We start from the raw sequence: 20,989 nt of genomic DNA on the forward strand, positions 1-20,989 counted from the left end.
CTCTCGTTGGGCTCTGTGCTGACAGCTCAGAGCCTGGAGCCTGCTTCCGATTCTGTGTCTCCCTCTCTCTGCCCCTCCCGCTCGTGCTCTCTCTCGCTCTCAAAAATAAACAAACGTTAAAAAAAAAAGCAACTTCTCACATGTTATTAGAACTTTCTATCGAATGTCAAAGAGCAGCAAGCTCTGAAGTCAGCGACATGCACAAGTCACCTCTGCGTCCTGAGCCTCGTGCCTATCATGTGGCGGAAGGCGCAGAAATACAATTAGCAAATGAACATGTCCGACCCACCTCTGTGGCGACATGCAGACAACAGGAACCGTAACAACTCAAAACAGAACTTTAATAAGTCAGAGTGTGGTTGAGGACTTCGGGGTTGAATGGGTGAGGCCACAGGAACAGAGGAAGTGATCAGTAGGCTGTCTGAGACTGCTGCTGGCGGTAGCCACCCCGGCGCATGTAGCCCTCGTTTTTGCGGTAGCCGTCCTTCTGGTCTGCAGGACGGGGGAGGAGGTGAATGACAGTGAAGAGGCAGGAAGGGGGCCAGCACCCTGGGAGAGCAGAGAAACAGAACCACTTACCTCGGAAATAGCCACCGTAGGTCCCCTGCTTGTGGTCAAACACCCGCTCATTATTTTCCACCAGGCTGCCCAGCTTCTCAGCCAGCTGCAGAGCCAGATTCTGTTGGGCGGTGGGCTCGGTGCGATGCATCACCACGGTCTGCGTCGGCTGGTCCAGGGAGGCCTGATGGGAGGGAGAGAGAGAACGGACGCGACACAGGTCTCTAAGCTGACTGGAGATCTCCACTGGAACTCCCCATGACTCCACCTGCCTGCCCACGTATCACCCTGGCCCTTACCATCAACTCCTCGTTAATGATCATCTTGCTGATGATGGAGTGCACGGTGGGCAGGTCCAGTTCAAACATGTCAGACAGGGTCTCCATGCTGTGGAGAAGCAAGGCAGGAAGCAGGGAGCAATTAGGAGCTTTGACTACGAAGCTGGGCCCCCTGTACGTCCTCGGGGCCCATCCTACCTGATGGAGTCATAGACACTGCTGTAGGTGAAGAGGTAGGTCCGCAGTGACTCTTCCTGGATCTTCCTGTGGGGAGAAGGGAGAAAGGGGGAACATCTCCACTGAAGGAGACCAACCAGTCTTGTCTTCCCCACCCACCATGGCCTTCCTTTCCGCTCACCTAACCAGCATGGTTCGGACTTTGTCAGCCTCAGGGAAAAGGTCCCACACTTTGCCATTCATCTTTTCATTGATGATGAAACTGTGGCAGGTCTTCCAGTCGCCCATCTTCATAGCTTTGGAGGCAGCCACCACATGTTCCCTCATTGACTCAGGGGGACCTGAAAGGTTGGGAATAAGGCAGGGCTTAGGGAAGCTTGGCAACATAGCTCCCACCTTGGGCACTATTCAAGGAGGAACACTGGACGAGAGAGCAAACAATCAGACTGGGACTCTCCCAGCTCCCCATTAAATAGCCATGTGATTGCAGAAATCACTTAACATCAGAATACGTTTATTTGGACTAAATCAGTTTATGACACGCATCGGGACTGGTGAGCGCCTTGAAAATGTTGGCAAATTGTTGCGCCTATCCTCATGTACATCTTCCCAGGGAAAGGTCCCCAGCTTTCATCAGGTTCTTAGGAGGTTTCTTGACCTAAAACAATTTCTAATATCTCAGCTGGAAAAACAGTTACCAAACTTCATTCCTTCTTATACTACCTTCATGATTTTGAACAGATCTGTATATCACGCTGTTCAGCTAATTTTTCCTTAAAGACAAGCCAGGAAGAGAAAACGTGGCTAAAAAGAGTCACAGGAATTCCGAGTTGACAGGCAAGTGCAAAAACTCTTAAGACTGGAAATGGATGGTAGGTATAAAGAAACACGAACATGGCAGAACCTGGAACAGACAGCAAGCTCAAAGGTATAACAGATCAGCCCCAAAGAGAAATGTATAAGGCTAAGAGAACACACTTCTGGTCAGCTTCTACTCTGTGACTTTTAAAAGAGGCAAAGTTAGGGGCGCCTGGGTGGCTCAGTCGGTTAAGCGTCCGACTTCGGCTCAGGTCACGATCTCACGGTCCGTGAGTTTGAGCCCCACGTCGGGCTCTGGGCTGATGGCTCAGAGCCTGGAGCCTGCTTCCGATTCTGTGTCTCCCTCTCTCTCTGCTCCTCCCCCGTTCATGCTCTGTCTCTCTCTGTCTCAAAGATAAATAAACGTTAAAAAAAAAAAAAAATTTAAAAGAGGCAAAGTTAGAGGTTCAAAGGAGTATTTCTCTACATAAAACGAACAGTAGTGCAGAACAGAGACAGAAACTGCCTTTTGGTTTTAGACAGTAATAGAGAGGCAGGGACTGTAGTGAACCAGAGAGCTGTAAGTGATGCTGGAAACAGACTTTCACTATAAATTTTCCAATTAAAAGAAAACAAAGTTTCACTACACAAGGCAGACAAAATTTGTAAAAGGGGCACCAGCAGTTAACACAACCAGTAGAGGACAGAACTGAGGGGATGTGGCTGTGGACAGTAAGCTTGGTCCCTCACCAAGTCCTTCAGGCACCAACCCCACCAGAAGGGCACCATTCCTTTCCCAGTGAAATCACATCCCATTCAACCCCTGGAATGATCGATCAGACCTTCAAGTGATCAAAGGAGCCAATGTTAGATTTTCAAATGCCAAAGGTCTAGTTGGGTTGGTAGAAAACAATGTGCACAAAAGGAAAAATGAGAAAAAAAGAAAGATTAGAGAGACACATATCAGCTGTGTTAACCTCGGGTTAACTTGGTTAACCAACCAAGACTTGGGTTAAGTCACTTAACCCCCATGCCTCAGAAAACAAGAAGTTAATAACGGTACCCATATCACACGGTTATTACTAACGACAATTAAATGTATTATTTATAAAACAGTATCGTTATCTGGAAAACACTTAAAACGGTGCCAGCCAGAAAAAAGGTACTATGTAAGTTTGTGTTAAATAAAAACTATCATTGGAGTCAGGTCATGAAGAGTTTAACTTAGTTAAGGAGGCTGGACTTTATTCCATAGACAATGAAGAACTCTGGAAGGTACTGGGGGTGTATAACATCATAAATTTGGTAGGTAGATAATGCTGAGGGGGTGCTTGGGTGGCTCAGATGGTTAAGAGACCAACTCTTGACCTCAGCTCAGGTCTTGATCTGAGGGTCATGAATTCAAGCCCCACACTGGCTCCACGCTGGGCGTGGAGCCTACTTAAAAAAAAAAAAAAAAAAAAAAAAAAAAAGATAATGCTGGGAAACATCGACTGAAGAGAAGAATGACAGGAAGTAAGGAGCTTAATCTGTAAGCTAAGACACCATATCCCACAGCAAGAGACTGCAGAGACTATTGAGTAAAAGGAACACTTCTAGGTTACACGTGGAGAGATCATCCCATCAGACAGAATCATCTCGGGTGGAAGTTATTCCCTTCAGCTTCTCGTAATCCTCCGAATAAAGGGGAAGCGAGGGCCCGATGAGGGGAGTCTGCGGCACCGCAGAGCCCCACACTCACCCAGCAAGGGCTGCCGCTCGCCCACGCGCAGCTGGTGATGGAACTGCTTGCTGATCATGCGCCGGCGAGCATCACTCTCGTGGGCAGCCATGTAAGGGATCTCCAGGAGCATGGCGGACACCAGATACACGCACTCCAGCAGCTCCAGGTTGATGTGCAGGTGGAAGGGCACCTGCCGGCGCCGCTCCACCTTCTCCTGCTCCTGGTTGCGCTCCTGCAGGCTGCGCAGCAGCAGACCCTGGCCCAGAAGCTCCTTGGCCCGGCCGCTCGACTGAATGTCCAGCAGGGCGTTGTGAGCGTCCTTGGTCAGGCCTTGGCGGAAAGCACATATGCCCAGCTGCACCATGGTGCGGTTGTACAGGATCTGGGGACAAAGGGCAATGCACTCAGAAGTGACGACCATGAGGCAAGCTGTTCATCTGCTCCAGAAATCTACACCGAGCACCCACTGGTGCCGGGCACCGGGCTGTGGGCCGGGACAGGGAGCAAAACACGCGAGTCGCTATCCTTCCGCGGAGCTTACGTTCTAGGGATAAGGGTATGGAGGACAAAATAACCACAGCATGCAGACAGTGACTCATGCCAAGGAGAAAAATTAAACAGAAGAGTTAAGAAGGGAGTCTGGGTGGTGGCGGTGGTGGTAGGAACTCACAATTTTTCCATAGGATAACCAGGGGAGGCCTCATTTTGAAGGTAAAGTTTAAATAGAAACCTGATAGAAAAAGTCATGCAGATATCTGGGAGAAGAGTATTCTAGAAAAAAAGGAAAAGTCAATGCAAAGGCTTTATGGAAGAACTGTGCCAGGTGCACTCAAGGAACAAGGAGTGTGATTCAGCCCGAGCCAGTAAAGAGGTGAGCATAAATTGGAGAGGCAAGCACACGGCCCTGGAAGCCACGTTAAGGATGTTGAGATGGGAAACCATGGGAAGGTTCTGAGAAAACAGGTGGTATAATCTGACTTAACGAGGTTAACCCTGGCTGCTGTAGGGAAGTGAAGGGAAGGGAAGTAAGAGCAGAAACAGACACCAGGAAGATGACAGTGGCTCAGGCCAGAGGGGAGCGATGGAAGTAATGAGTGGTCAGGTATGGACTCTGAACAGGAACGGCTGGGGAATGAGATGTGGCACATGAGAGAAAAATAAGAACTAACGACTCCGAGGCTTCTGGCCTAGGCAACTGAAGTATGGACTTGCCACTAATTAAGACGGGAAGATTTCAGGTGGTGCAGATTTCTGGGGGTGGGGGCAGATAAACTCTTTATTATAACAACAGAAGTATACAGGTCAGTATCAGTCATGAACACAGATGCAAAGAGCCTGAAAAAATATTAGCAAACAAAATGCAGCAATAGATGAATGACATAATATATCATGATCAACGGGGATGTATCTCTGGAATGAAAAGCTGATACAAAAATCTAAAACCATGGTTACTCACCCTATGAACACAATAAAGGAGAAATCATTGCATCATTTCAGCAGATGCAGAAAAAGCTCTGGACAAAATTCAACATCTATTTAGGACAAAAATTCTTGGTCAGCTAGAATCAGAAAAGAACTTCCTCAATCTGAGAAAATGTACCTACAAAAATGCTACTGCTAACATCACACTCAGTGGTAAAATGCCGACTGCTCCCCTAAGGCTGGGGGGCAAGACAAGGTGCTTGCTCTCAGTACTTCTACTCAGCACTAAGTACTGGAAATTTGAGTTACCACAACATGGCAAGAAATAAAAAAGGAAAGTCCTAAAGACTGACATAGTAATAAAACTGTCTACGTGTACGTGACGTGAGTGCTTTAGCAGAAAATCTTAAGGATTATCTATTGAATGCTAAACCAAATAAGTGAATTTAGCCCAACAGATGCATTCAAGGCCAAAATACAAAAATGAATCGTTTTTCTTATACACAAGTAGTTAATTAGCAATTAGAAACTGAGATAAAAAACAAGTCCATTTACACAGCATTGAAACTCGTAACATTCAGGAATAATTTCTTAGAAGATGTGTAATGCATCTACAGTGAAATCCACAGAAAACTGCAGAAACAAATAAAACAAAAAGATAAAGTGTTTAGATCCAAAGGTTCAATGTTGTTAAGATGTCAGTCCTCTCAAAATTCATTTACAGATTCCATAAAATTCCAACAGGCATTTTTGTGGAAATTGACAAGAGAATTTGAAGATTTATGTGGAAATGCAAAGGTCACAGAATACTCAAAGCATCTTAAAAAAGAACAAAGTGGGAAGACTCCTACTACCTGACTTGGGAGACTTACTCTACGGGCAGAGGAATCAAGACAGTGTGGGACTGGCCTAAGGACAGAGATGAATGAAGGAAACAAAACAAAAATATACTAACTTCATACCATATATCAAAATCGTAGATCTAAACGTGAAAGCTAAGACTTTTAAGAACTTAAAAAAAAACAAGTATCTTCATGAACTGCAAAGATTTCATTAGATAGGATCCCGAAAGTAATAAGCACTAAAAAAACCCTGATAAATTAGACTACACCACAAGACATGGTGTTAAAAATGAACAGGCAGACCACAGACAGGAACAAAATATTTGGAAAACATTTATATGACAAAGGATTGGTATCCAATAATAAAAAAATGGAACAATCCAATCTTCAAAATGGAGGACAGGGAAGAGGTGACCAGACATTTCACGAAAGAAGAGACATAAAGAGGGGCACCAGGGTGGCTCAGTCGGTTAAGCGTCCGACTTTGGCTCAGGTCATGATCTCATGGTTTGAATTGACTCCTGCTTCGGGTTCTGTGCTGTCAGAGCAGAGCCTACTCTGGATCCTCTGTCTCCCTCTCTCTCTGTCCCCAACCCCTTCTTGCATGCGCGCGTGCACACTCTCTCTCAAGCATAAACAAAAGTTTAAAAAAAAAAAAAAAAAGACAAAGAATCAATAAACGTGAAAAAGTACTCAACTTCAGGTTATGAGGGAGATACAAATCAGTGCCATGATGAGATACTACCACATAACGACCAACGTGGCTTATATTAAGACTGAAAATGCCAAATATCGACAAGAACTATAATATCCACACATTATGGCAGGAGTGTAAAGTGGCGTCGGCACTTTTGGGTTTCTTATGACTGGACGCAGACCTAAACTAGCACACAGCAGTTCTACTCTCAACCATTTACCCAGGAGAAAACATACAACCACACAAAGGCTTATAAATGCTCATGACAGCTTCTTTATAACAGCCCCATGCTGGAAACAGACGAGGCATCTACCAAGAAGAAGACACATCAAGAACTTGTGATAAATTCATACACTGGAATAAAAGAGAACAAATGGAAGCGCTGTTTAAAAACCGCCACCGCTCGGGTTCACCATGGATTCACCACGTCAATACTGCTTCACTGTTTCAAATACACACTTACAGATCTGCACCTAGATGACACCGCACTCCTATGTGAAAATGTCCCCCACTACTGCCACACGCGTAGAGGTCCTAACACATCACCCTGCATCCGGGTCCCGTCTTTCCTTAGTTGAACAACTTGCTACCGTTCTCCTCCTATTAAAACAAGAGCTCTCCTAATGCTCTGAACTAGACACGCAGTAGGGATGAAAAATGTTAGCTGAACCCAAAGCTCCATCCCAGAGGACTCCAGTGGTGTCAGAACAGGAAATAATATGCTAATGTGCAGGGGGATCAGAGAATGCTGGCATCTGGGAAGGACCAAGCGCCCGCTCACGTCTGCACCGGCCAGAGAGGTGACTAACCTGGCCGAGCCATTCTGCCTCCAGACAGGGGCCTGGCCGGGTCTTCCCTTTGCCACCGGGGCCAGAGCGCCTCTTTCCCATCCTACCTGCACTGGCGGGTCCGCATGCTGAATGTTGTCCTGTAGGTGGCTCATGAGCATGAGGTCGCGGGCCTGGTACCAGCGGGAGTGCAGGGCGTGGTGGTAGATGTGGCAGAGGATGGCGCACGTGCGGATACGGTCTGTGCGGTCCTTGGCATAGATGTACTTGCACAGCCTCTCCATCAGCACAGCGGAGTCCTCGCCCTCGTTTTCTGCCTGGTCTTGCTCAGACTGGGGGGAGGGGGGGGATGTCGTCGAAAGGAAAGTACCGTAGAGACAATGGCTCAGGCCTCCGCGATCAAAGGTGAGACGCCGTCCAGCCTCCGTCTAGTCCCTCCGAGTCTCCCTCCCTGCTCCACCCCCGAGAATTCCCAGGGAACAGATCTGCCACGAAGTCCTGACAGGCACTTCCCTCCCGCTGTGACTTGGCTGCTAAGACTCACCTTCGAGGAGCCCTCAGGGGGGGTAAGCTGCCGCTGATGGGCCTTGTAGTCAAACTTGTAGTAGGTGTGGAGGATGCGCCTCAGATAGATGCGACAGATCTCCTCAGTGGTGCCCTTCTCCTCCAGGTAGCGCTGCACGCGCTCAATGATGGCACACACCTGCGCCTCATCCTTCAGGTGCTCCACGTACTCTGGAAAGGAGGGCGTCCCTCATCTCAGCCAGGCACCCGCCTCTCCTCATCGTGCGTCCCCGACCAACCCAGTTAGCTCCATGTGGTTTCTGCGCCCATCAGCGAAGTCTCCTCACGGTGCCCTGAAAACACCATCCCCTCCCTGGACACACCGAAGTCGCTTTCCATTCCCGTCGGGTGTGCTCTTCCGACGAACCTCCCCCCATGCCAACGGCCCCTGCTTTCTGTCGCCTTCTCCAGCCATGATCTAGAACTGTCTCATTTATTTACTTACTGAAATGGCTTTCTCCTTTCTCCAGCACCAAATCGTAAGCTCCACGAGCCTGAAAGGCCTCTGGCTGACTTGTTCATCACTACACGCCTGACCCAGGGGACAGGTGGGCACACTCCAATTTCACGGAGTAAGCGTCCTGTATTTCCCCCAACCCAAATGCCTCTGGATCCAAGCTAAGCAAAGTGGACTGAGGCCAGACCTCAAGGATTTTCAAAGTGTAGTCCCCAGACAGCAGCATCACCTGGGAACATGTAAGAAATGCAAAATTTGGAGCCCCTTCCCCAGATCTACTGAATCAGAAGTGATGGGGGTGGGGCCTAGCATCTTCCCAGGTCGTGTGTGTGAATGCTGGGCTAAGTAAGGGCTGGCTCCCCAGACACTCTGCTAATATAACGCTTTGTTTCATTCCCTGCACCTTTCCTCTAACTGATGCCCACGCTTGCCCAGGCTCACCTTGGGAGTGAGGATCAGTATTTTGCATTATTTTGGTAAATTCTTCATCCATTCGTTCCACCAGGGTTAGGATACAGCCACGGACACGCAGTGGCTGAAAAGGAAGGTAGGGGAGGAGCAAATAAATTAGCCCAGATCTCAGTGCCAGACTTCAACCCTCCTGTCTCCACTGAGCCTTCCCAAGGAAAAAACATACACCTCCAATTAGCCTCCAATTTCTCTCTTTACCTGGTCAACATTGTGCAGGTTCTCACTCTCTTCCAGAATGTTCTCTCCAACAAAGATGTTGGGGTTTGCAAACAGGATGTCCATGAGCTCATTGATGCAGTCTAGGCACTTCTGCCACATCTCAGGCTGCAAGAGATCAGATGGCAGTCAGAGGTGTGAAGGTGGAAGAAACAGAGGCCTCCCAAGAACTCCTTCACCAGGAATCCACAGGGCCTTCAACTACCAAGACTGCTTCCACAGCCCTCGAGTTTTAAGACACTAGGCACCCCACACCCCCAACCCACCAGCTCAGCTCTGGGATGGTTCTTCATTGCCCTCACCTTCATGTACGTGGCCAGGTTTGGGTTGTAGTCATAAAGAGAGGCGATGATATTGAACTTGATCTTGACTATGACACCCTCTCCCAGGTTGTTTTCAGATGCAATCTGAACGAGCAGCTGTAGCAGCTCAATCTGGGCTGCACTGGAGGGGAGCACAGGTGGGTGAGGCATCGGAGACAAATCAAAACCCTCCTCCTGTCACGCAATGTGCCCTCTGCCAACAAGCAAGGCAGTGTCATTCCCACTAACCCCCTAACCTCACCACCCGCGTCCTTGCTTCTCCTTTATAAATTCCAAACAGAAGCAGCAATAACACTAACAATCTGCCATCCCCTTTAGGCACCAAATAACTAAAGAGAGCATCATTTCCGTGTTACAGATGAGCAAACAATCCCAAAAGGTTAAGTGATTGGTTTAAGATCAAAGAGAGAGTCAATAGCAGAAACTGGACCGGTAAGTTCCACGAATACCATTCCTTCAACTATAGCCACATATAGGTCTTCCCAAAACAGCACTATTTCCCCACTAATCTCTACCTGTGTCTTAAAGAAAAAGAGCATTCCCAGTCCAGGCCCGTGAATCTTACCGATCAGTTCCCTTCTTGCCTCGTGCCTGTAGGATCTCATTCAGTTTCTTGATGACAACAGCATGGGTGATCTCAGTTCCCTTGGCAAACATTTTTGGTTTCTCCTAGGCAACACATGTCCCATCATTCTTGCCCTAACTTTTCTCCCAAGCCCTGAGTGGGGCAGGGAGACAGCTGTATGCTCTACCAAACCATTTCCCAATTCATCTTGATACTACTGTCCTCACCTTAACAAGGGGCACACCCCCCCGGACCCTTTCCCACTCTCCGCCGTCATTGTCCTCCTCCTCCTCATCCAGGCGCTTAGATTTCCTATCGTGCTTCTTCTTGGCTTTGTCCTCTCGTTTCTTCTCGGCCGCCTTCTTGTCCTCCTCGGTGGTAGGGGCCCTGCCAGGAGACATGGGAGAAGGTGAAAGACCAGTCCCAGTCCACCTCTGAGGCTGCTTCTTCCCATGAACTTCCCCTTTCCCTCCATCCAGCCCTGGGTTCAAGTTACAATCTGTGAGAATGAGCTTGAGTCAACCATAACCATAACCATAACCAAAGCAAGGACTATCAAGCTTGTGAACTTGACAGGCTACTTACCAAGGTCTGTCACCATATCACACCCACTAAGAAACTCTTATGGTGGAAACAGTGTGGCCTGGTCTAATGAGGTAGAGGGGCCCACCCAGCCGCGGGAGACACAAAAGCAGCCTGCCATGTTGTCCCATAGCTAACCTCTCAGGTTTTCCAGAAAAACCTATCTTGATAAGCTATGTAGCTTTAATGCTAGTTGCTCTATCCAGACTGATCTTTTCACCAGCCAACAACTAATCAGTTTGAACTTAGTGTAAAAAAACTGCTGTTCCTAGACTGTCTGCTCCCTGCTTATGACAATTAACCTAAGTTCTGAATTTAAAAAACAATAGCGTAAGACAACAAAATTCTCCCACAAAAGTGAAAAAGATCAGTGGCTACCCCAAAGTGGTCTTAAGCCACTTGGTGTCTGAAACCATCTCCAGGCTTTAATACTTATCTAATGAAATACAAACCCCAAATCAGAGAGAAGTTATCACAAACTTTACACAGATACTAACAAAAAAATCTTTCCAGTTTCAAAAGACAAATTATCAACAGAGAGGGCACACAAGCAGGGGAGAGGAGCAGAAGGAGAGAGAGAATCTTAAGCAGGCTCCACGCCAATACGGGGCTTGATCCTACAACCCTAGGATCGTGACCTGCGCGGAAATTAACAGTCGGATTTTCAACCAACTGAGCCATCCAGGCACCCCATCAACTGCCATTTAGACATCTAAAAATAAATTTTGGGGCACCTGGGTGGCTTAGTCGATTGAGTGTCCAACTTTGGCTCAGGTCATGATCTCGAGGTTCGTGAGTTTCATCTCTGTATCAGGCTTGCTGGTGTCAGTGCAGAGCCTGCTTGGGATCCTCTGTCCCCCTCTCTCTGCCCCTCCCCCACTTGCCCTCTCTCAAAAATAAACATTAAAAAAATTAATAAAAAATAAAAATAAATTTCATTTGAATTGTTTAAAAGGTCTGAATATATTTTAGAAATAGTTTATACACTTGCCAGCTGGATTAAACTTTTCCCCTTGCCAGAGGACGTACGCCACAACTCTTAACAGCTTGTTCGTTTTCTCTCCATACTACTGCCATACTAATGATAAAAACTCACTTTATAGGTAAAATACTTTGCAAACATGCAAAGTATGTTCATTAAACTGAAATCTCTTGGTCATATCAACTCTAAAGCTCTGAGAAGATCAAAAAACCTAATGCTATTTAAAAACCAATGCAGCTTAAACTTCAAAAGACCTTCATCTTTCTCACCCTAAAGTTTTACTCCTAACCCTGAGGGGGTTGGGATTTATACTTCAAAAACACAACTCTTACCCTATGAAAAAAAAATTTCTTTTTTAAGATTTTATTTTTAAGTAATCTCTATACCCAACATGGGGCTCAAACCACAACCCTGAGGTCAACAGTGGCACACTCCGATTGAGCCAACCAGGCAGCCCTTCTCACCCTACGAAATTCTAACTGAAAGACTAAAACTTGGCTTGACCTCTCTACTATGACAGATAACACTTTGGTATATTCACATGTTGTTAGAAATTACCAGAAAACTAATGTTTATGCTCTCAGTTATACATCCAACAGAGACAAGCTACTGTTGCAAAAGAGCATCACCAAATACACTTCTACTTAAACACATGGCCAAGAGACTAAAGATGTGTTTGTTTGTTTTAATGTTTATTATTTTTGAGAGAGAGAGACAGGATCTGAAGCAGACTCTGTCCTGAAAGCAGAAAGCCTGATGCAGGGCTTGAACTCACAAACCACGAGATCATGACCTGAGCCAAAGTTGGACACTTAACTGACTGAGCCACCCAGGTGCCCCAAGACTAAAGATATGTTAATCTTTTTTGCCTTTTTTCTCCGCTAACCTTTTCGACAATTAAGTATTATCTAAATTTCAAAAAAATCTTGATAACTCACTGCTGGAAGGCCATCAAAGGGATAAGACTGCCAGTTAACCCTTGAGCTGGACACAGGCAACAGGAGGCTCCTTACCCTCTCCCCTGTCCTTGCAACATACATTCTGCCCACCATTCCCACTTTGGGGGCCGTTTCCAGAATGCAACCTTGTGAGTGATGTGTTAAGACCATCTGGACTGTATATGTGACACTATCACGTTAAGACCTCTATCTATACTTTTATGATTCAGGTAGGCGGGTGCGGAGATAACACTAGTCTCGTAGCCTCCCAAGATAAGTCTTGTATATGAGTCCCTTTGCTTATTAAACCTGCCACAAACCAACCTGGAATCATCTGCCTCTTTCCTTGGTCTTTCCCTGTCCTCCATGTAGAGACTGGTTTCAGATTTCACCCTCAGAACTCCCAAGGTTGTTGTGAACCAATACATTTAACATGGCAGGTAGTCAATAAATATTTGTGGAATGAATAGAAAAAAAAAAGTCTAACTTGGCAATTTATCAGAAAGGATTTAAGACATTAGATTTCATTAGTCTGTACTTAAGAATTCCTACCCTAATTATAAATTCAGAAACATTACTGTATAATCTGTCATTTACCTCTAACGTGGCCCATACAGCAAATTAAATACACATTTTAGCCCCAACCTCATATTAATTTCCTTAGCTAAGAACTGATTAACCCTAAATAAATACCATAATAAATAAAGTCAAGACTATAATAAAAACGTGCAATGAATAACATCTTATTGTACCTGGACAAATACCCTGAAAAATAAATCAATTAAGAGAAAAGCGAGGGCATCTGGTTGGCTCAGTTGGTTGAGTGCCCAACTTTGGCTCAGGTCATGATCTCACAGTTCGTGGGTTTGAGTCCCACATCAGGCTCTGTGCTGACAGCTCAGAGCCTGGAGCCTGCTTTGGATTCTGTGTCTCTGTCTGTGATTCTCTGTCTCTCTGCCCCTCCCCCACTCGTGCTCTCTCTCTCAAAAATAATGAAAAAAAAGGAAAGAAAGAAAAGAAAAGAAAAGAAAAGAAAAGAAAAAAAAAGAAAAAAGAAAAGAAAGAAAGGAAAAAGCCACTTGTGGGTCGCCTGGGTGATTCAGTCAGTTCAGCGTCCAACTCTTGATTTTAGCTCAGGTCATGATCCCAGAATTGAGCGATCGAGTCCCGTATCTGGCCCCATGCTAAGCATGGAGCCTGCTTGGGATTCATTCTTTCTCTCTCTCTCTCCACCCCCTCCCCGTCTCACGTGCTCTCAGAAAATAAATAATAGAAAAAGAAAAGAAGCCACATGAGGAAAAAAGAAAAAAAAAGAAAAAAGCTATTTGATTTTAAAAGTTCACTATACTGGGGGACACCTGGATGGCTCAGTTGGTTAAGCATCTGACTCTTGGTATCAGCTCAGGTCATGACCTTGTGGTCGTAAGATCAAGCCCGACATGGGGCTCCACACTAAGTGTGGAGTCTGCTTGGGATTCTCTCTCTCCACCTGTCCCACTCACACATGCAAGAGTGCACATGCTCTCTTAAAATAAATATTAAAAAGAAAAAGTTCCCTAAACTGGGGTGCCTGGGTAGCTCAGTCCATTAAGCGTCATTTTGGCTCAGGTCATGATCTCATGATTCATGGGTTTGAGCCCCACATCAGGCTTGGTGCTGGAAGTGCGGAGTCTGCTTGAATTCTCTCTCTCTCCGCGCCCCCCCCCCCCCCCCCCCCCCCCCGCTCTCTCAAACTTAAAAAAAAATTCAGAGCTGCTTCTTTATAAAACACAGACTCTTGTGTTTCTTATAATATCTTTGATTGTCCTCATATTTTCTGCCCAAAGCCACTACCTAATATCCAGGTGCCTTAATGTTGCTAGACATTAAGAGACGACATCTCATGAAAAAGAGACAAACTCTTGAGATTAAATCCATTCCTTTATATGCTTGTTTTAATCAGAGAAATGAAAGCTGACGGGCAACTGGGTGGCTCAGTCGGTTAAGCGTCCAACTCCTGATTTCGGCTCAGGTGAGGATCTCTCAGTTGTGACACAGAGCCCCGAGTGAGCTGGAGCACTGAGCATGAAGCCTGCTCTCCCTTTCTCTCTGTCCCTCCCCCTCTCTCACACACTCATGCTCTTTCTCTCAAAATAAATAAACTTAAGACACTGAAAAAAAAAAAAAAGCTGAGAAATTCTGAGGAAAAGGGTATATAGACTGGCTTACTATGGAGATGGTGAAAAAGGATCCTGCAAACATTATGGAAAAACTATCATGCTTCTAGAAAACCCATTAACAACTAACACTAATGCTGGTTGGCTTAGTTAATGAGAAAATACATGCAATCAGAATTTACTGTTCCATATCATCTGTGGTTTTTGTCTTTCTCCTTGTTCCTTTTTATTATCTAAATCTTTTTCTTTTTCTTGGTTGGAAGTCAATCTTAAAATCTGGTCTTGTGTGGGGTGCCTGGGTGGCCCAGCTGGTTGAGCGTCCGACTTTGGCTTAGGTCACGATCTCAGTTTGTGGGTTTGAGCCCTGCGTTGGGCTCTGTGCTGACAGCTCAGAGCCTGGAGCCTGCTTTGGATTCTGTGTCTCCCTCTCACTCTGCCCCTCCTATGCTCGTGCTCTCTCTCTCAAAAATAAAAATAAACATTAAAAAAGGAAAAAAAACTTTTTTAATTGGTCTTGTAATACAAGTAAAACAGTGTCTCTGGATTATTCTTTGACATTATGAAGTCAAACTCAATGTCAAAGACCTCTGAGGATTCTATGGTTAACCCGACCTCTGTCAACTGGAATTTTAACTAAATCTAATTTTAGGTGTTTTTTGGGCTAGGTATACAAAATAAAATTTCATGTTTAAAAAAATATGTATCGGGGCGCCTGGGTGGCTCAGTCGGTTAAGCGGCCGACTTCGGCTCAGGTCATGATCTCGCGGTCCGTGAGTTTGAGCCCCGCATCGGGCTCTGTGCTGACAGCTCAGAGCCTGAAGCCTGTTTCAGATTCTGTGTCTCCCTCTCCCTGACCCTCCCCTGTTCATGCTTTGTCTCTCTCTGTCTCAAAAATAAATAAACGTTAAAAAAAAAAAAATTAAAAAAATATGTATCAAGGGTAATTTCCAAAAGGATAGGATGTAACTCCCAAGCCAGTAGAGAAACAAACTGAGAAAAAAAAAAGACAATCTAGAAATGGGTTAAAAAGTAGGAAAAAAGTGAAAAGTAAAAGAATGAATTTAATCTCAAAATAATTATTCTGAGCGAAAGAACCCAAATCCCTCCCAATCAAGTAACATACTGTGATTCCATTTATGTAAAAGTCTAGAAAACGCGAACTTTTCTAGGGATAGAAAGCAAATCAGTGGTTGCCCAGGGAAAGGGAGGGGGGCTGGTTGCCAGAAAGATGACGGCATGATTGGGGGTTTTGGAATGTTCAGCCCCACCACGACCACTAAGATGGGAAGAAGGACTGGAGAGACTGACATCAATGACTTAATCCATCAGGCTAAGGTAATGAAACTTCCACCAAAATCCCTAAATGATGAAGTCTAGAAAGCTCCCTAGTTGGTGAATGTCTCAAGGTATCAGGAACGAGGGGCACCCAGAGGGAATAGGAGCTCTGTGCCTGCTCTCCCATACTCTGCCCTACGCATGTCTTCCAACCGGCTGTTCCTGAGTTGTCCCCTCTAAAATAAATGGGCAATAGCAGGTAAAGTGCTTTCCCACGTTCCTTAGGCTGTTCTAGCAAATTCTCAACTGAGGAGGGGATTGTGGAAACTCTGAATTTACAGCCGGTTGGTCAGAAGTCCAGGAACCAAACTTGGACTTGCCACTGGTGTCCGAGATGGGGGCAGTCTTGTGGGGTCTGCAGTTAACTCCGGGTAGTTTCAGAACCGAACTGCATATTGAACACCACGCTGGTGTCCGGACAGTTGGAGAAAGTGGAAGGTGGGAAGAAAAAATAACCCCACGTGTATGGTGTCAGAAGTGTTGTGCGTAAACGCGTATCAGATACGCATGCTCACTGGACTTGACCGGTCAAGGGGAGCACAGAATAAAAAATGCTTCCCAGACTAGCCTGTGCCTGGTCCTCTCTAGTGTCAGGGAACTCACTACCTCCTAAAGCAACACAACCCTAACTTCTGAAAGCAAAGCAAATCCCAAGAACAGCAACAGTTCCTATAGGAAAGCAACACTGTTACCAGTGAGCTCCACACTGGACCCCTGCCAGGTGCACAGGGGCAGCTCTTCACCTTGACCTCAGAGAAAGAAACAGAGCCTATGGAGGTTCAGTGACGTAGCAAAGTTGACAGCTACCACAGGACTAAGGGCTGGAACCAGAATCCAAACCAGACTCCTTCCCCATTCCAGGACAGTCCCGGCCAAGTTCAGGAAGACTTGCTGTGGTCTCTGTTTTACACACTACGACGTTCTCAGGGAGAACAGTGGCAGTGCCGTGTGCTGGCCCCGGGCTCAGCCACTTCCCTATGTCATCGTTCTTAGCTACCCTTGGAGGCAGGGTCAAGTAACCCTCATTTTAGATGACAGAACCTGGAAAGGTTAAGGAGCTTGTCCAGTATTGCACGCATGGCTGGTTGGGGCCAGAAAGAGATTCACATTCAGTCCACACGCGGGGAGTCATGTCCTGGTTAAAATATTTGCCTCCGGGGCTTCCAAGTCCCATCCTCAATCTCATGAGACACATTAGCTTTGTGCCCTTAGCCACCCAACATACTTGACCCCAAGGTCCCCCCGCTGGCCTGAACAACCCGCAAGGATTCCGTGGAAAAAGCAACAGCCTTCAAGACGACGCCAGGCTTTCCCACCCTCCCCACTGTCGCCTGAAGCACCACTACTTTTCTTACTTCTTAAGGAATCTTGAGGCCAGCACGGTCTGTTTTCCTTCTTCCTCTTCTGAGTCTGAATCAGAAGATGTGGAACCCGTGTCCCAATCTTCATCATCCTCTGAATCTTCCGAGTCCTCATCTTCATCCTTACAGAAACAAGAGAATCGGCAGGAAGAAGATGAGGAGGCCGACTGGCCAACCCGCTCTGCCAGCTAACACACGTTCCAGAGTCTCTCAGGAGCAGAACACGAGTGGTCATTTGTGAATCGGCATATTAGGAGCTGGACTGGACCGCCAAGGCCCAGAGCGAAGGGCTGGCTTGCTCCAGGGACACACAGCTCCCCAGGGGCAGAGCTGGGCCCCGAATCTATTCTGTTCTCTCTGTCCCAGGTCGCTCAGCGCTCTAATCCAAGGGGAAGCCTGTTCTCAAACCGGACTCTACTAACCCCACCCCTCCCAGCCCTAGGGTTCTGGGAGTCTTCTCCCCAAAAACCCAAGAACGGTCCACAGGAGGCAAATCACCCTTCGTAGTCTCACCCTGGCTCTTACCTCCATTTTTTTGAGGAACTTGCGACTGTCTCCAGAAGGGGCTTCTGGTTTCTTCTTCAGGAAAGCTGCAGCGCTGACTCCATCCTCATCCTCATCCTCATCCGAAGAGGCTGGTGGCAGAGGAGCGAGGAGAGAGCAAGATGGTCAAGAGCAAAGCTGAAGGCAGCGAAGAAGCCAGGCCAAGGGAAGCCCCAGCTCTGGGCCTCTAACCGCCTGCAGTAAGGGGGTCCCCTCTCACCTTCTGAATCCTCCTCATTCTTCTCAGCATCTTCATCTGCAGACTGTTCAGGGTTCTTGACAAAGGGAAACGAGAAAATAATTCACGAGGCCTGCCAAGCACCACCCCAGCCTACCCCCTCACCCCAGACAGTCGTGACCTGATTCCTTCTCTAGTCACATCTTCCGTTTGCAAACGCTTTTGTCTCACTCGTGGAGTCACCGTCCCCACAGGGCAGAAGGTCTGCCTCCAGCATCCCTACCTGCTTATAATTTGTAATATGGGACTCAAAATCTCGGTTGTATTTTCGGATCTTCTGACGCAGGGTGCTCAGGGCCTTGGCGTTGTTCTTGTTCATCTTCTTTTTCCCTTCCTTATCTTCCCACAGCTAAAGGAAAAAAGAGGGCAGAAAGGGGGAAGAGGGGGCTGTGACTAAGTGGTATCTTCTTAAACTCCAGGCTTCAGCACACCACTATGAGTTTTGCTATCTGTACACCGTCTGCACTACTTACCAACCATATTTGTTATTTTTTTAAAACAGATCCTTTGTGTATTACCACCAAAAGAAGAGAAGCCACAGATAAACAACATAAAAACAAATACGATTAAGATGCTTGGCCGAAAAAGGTCCCTCTCCTCGCTTCATCCCCCCGTTTCTTATGTTCTAGGAAGTACCGTACACACAGCAAACAACCAAGAGGCGACAGGATCCCTGGAAGTGGGTTAGGCGCAGGACCTAGGACCACGATCCCCTCTGGATCCACCCTTACCCACAGGAATCACACCTCATTAAGATAGTCCTCCAGGTCAGCCAGGATGCGGATGTAGAACCGGGGGACACCTTCCTTGTCCACGATGCTCTTAGCCTTCCCATATGCTTTCCCCAGGAGCTCAAACTCTTCCAGGCACTTGGTAACATCCCGGATCTTCATGGCATTACGGATGGTTCGGATGAGGTTGGTCAGCTCCTCAAACCTAGATCGGACGCCCAAAATCACACTGGACATGCCCACCGACACCAGAAAAGCCACCACTGCTGCAGAGACTCCCCGGCACCCGGCCTCCCCCTGGCCTCACCTTTTGTCCTTGGCACTTCGGACAACTCTCTTGGTATCTTCTTCATCCTCACTGAGCAACAACGGCCTGTTTGAAACAACAGAGATCACTAACTTCCCTTCCTGGCTCCAGTCTTTTCAAGTGATCTCTAGTGCCCTTCTCAGACGGGACAGAAAAAATGGAAATATTCAAGCCATCATACCACACTCATCCTTGAGTCTTCCTCTTCAAAACTTCATCATCTATAACCCCGTTATTGAAGCCTGCTTCAAGAATGCCCTTTTGTCACTGTTGCACCTACAAAAATGACCATCCCCATCCTCTCAAAAATAAAGGTGCTTATTATTCACAGCGTCAGAAAACTTATTACATGAAGACACAACTAACGAAGCACACACATACACACACACACACACACACACACACACACAAGGTACCACAACTAGAATGAAAGGAAATGGCGTTAAGAAGGTGGTATTTGAATTAGATCACAGAAAGCAATGTTTCCCAGAGTGTGAGAGCCCAACGGCAAGGTTAAAGTCCTAATGGCTTTAACATCTCCATTACTAGCGCTTTTCTTTAATAAGACCACAGACAGCATTCAGCTGGCAACACACTTCCATTCTTTTCCTTCCATTTTATTAATCTTTCCAATCATTTTCTATGTTAGAAGTCATATTGGTTTTCCGATTGCGGCAATAATATAAAATTGCATGCAGGTAGGTACACATGGGTACGTATGTGTGTTTTCAAACCGCACAGGGATATAAAAATCGTGAGGGTGGGGCGCCTGGGTGGCTCGGTCGGTTGGGCGGCCGACTTCGGCTCAGGTCATGATCTCGCGGTCCGTGAGTTCGAGCCCCGCGTCGGGCTCTGGGCTGACAGCTCAGAGCCTGGAGCCTGTTTCAGATTCTGTGTCTCCCTCTCACTGACCCTCCCCTGTTCATGCTCTGTCTCTCTCTGTCTCAAAAATAAATAAAACGTTAAAAAAAAAATAAAAATAAAAAAAAATAAAAATCGTGAAGGTGACACGTGTGGGAAGGAAGTTGGAGAAACAACGTTCCACTGATGCAAAGAATTTTAATTCGCAGAGATAGGGAAAGGGTATTTAAGAGAACACCCCCCCCCCCGAAAAAAAAGGAAAATAATAGATGTTTAAATAGATGTTTGTGAACCAGCCCACAACGCCAGGTGGCTGGGCTTCAGAGCCACATCAAGCAGCTCTGAAATACCAAACGAGCATTCTGGATTTCTTTTTGCGAGCAGCGTTTTTTAGCGGTCAGAATAACCACGACTTTTGTTGGAGTCCCATGCCGAGCAGAGGAGAGGTGGCACAGAAGCTGTGGACATATAAGCCAGCTAGGAAGCTGATGCAACAGACCCAGCCAGTGGGAAACCTCTGGCTCTATCCTTTGTACCCGGCGGGTGGTACACAATTCACAGCACCCCGAAGCATGAAGGCTGTCCCGCCAACACTACTGCTCTGGTTCCTCGAACTCTCGAGAACTCGCTCTCGCTCTCGCCCCCACCTCCCCTCCCCACCTCTCCCACATACGCGGCCGCGCGGAGCCTGCCTAACGCCGCACGCCTCGACTGGTCACCCCCGCGCAGTCCCCCCACTCACTGTTTGCCGTAGTTGCCCCCGACGGGTTTGGTGACGAGCTCCTCCCCTGACAGGGAGGACTCGGACTCGCTGTCCGAACCGGTGGTGAAAAACCGCGACATGGCGACGGGCTGAGAGGCTGCGGCGGGCGCAGCGGGACCTGTGGGGAAAGCCGGAGTCACAGGCCACAAGAAAGGACTGGGGTCGTCACCTCTCGACCCCCACCTCTCACTGTCCCCGCAAGTACCCCGACCCGCGATCCCTCCCCAAAGAACAAGGCCCAAGAAAAACACACCGTCGCAACTCGGGAGTCACACTGCGTAGCCGGCACAGCGGAAACGGAAAGAGAGGGAAG

At 47.1% G+C, this 20,989-nt stretch overlaps 1 protein-coding gene across 1 annotated transcript; it reads right to left on the reverse strand.

Moving 5' to 3' along the window:
* Positions 1-320: 320 nt before the first annotated feature.
* LOC125928016 (eukaryotic translation initiation factor 3 subunit C) lies at positions 321-20,989 on the reverse strand. Its single transcript, XM_049638523.1, has 21 exons — positions 20,930-20,989; positions 20,656-20,794; positions 19,053-19,118; positions 18,761-18,950; positions 18,238-18,363; positions 17,997-18,051; positions 17,759-17,868; positions 17,228-17,355; positions 10,107-10,266; positions 9,880-9,983; positions 9,294-9,435; positions 8,974-9,099; positions 8,746-8,839; positions 7,828-8,018; positions 7,391-7,615; positions 3,553-3,916; positions 1,195-1,354; positions 1,035-1,100; positions 858-945; positions 580-742; positions 321-492 (listed from the first exon to the last, which is right to left on the reverse strand). The coding sequence occupies exons 2-21, from the start codon at positions 20,754-20,756 to the stop codon at positions 410-412; spliced, it is 2,742 nt and encodes a 913-aa protein (XP_049494480.1). The 5' UTR covers positions 20,757-20,794; positions 20,930-20,989; the 3' UTR covers positions 321-409.

The sequence above is a fragment of the Panthera uncia genome, chromosome E3 (assembly GCF_023721935.1).
Source record: "Panthera uncia isolate 11264 chromosome E3, Puncia_PCG_1.0, whole genome shotgun sequence".
Lineage (NCBI taxonomy): Eukaryota > Metazoa > Chordata > Mammalia > Carnivora > Felidae > Panthera > Panthera uncia.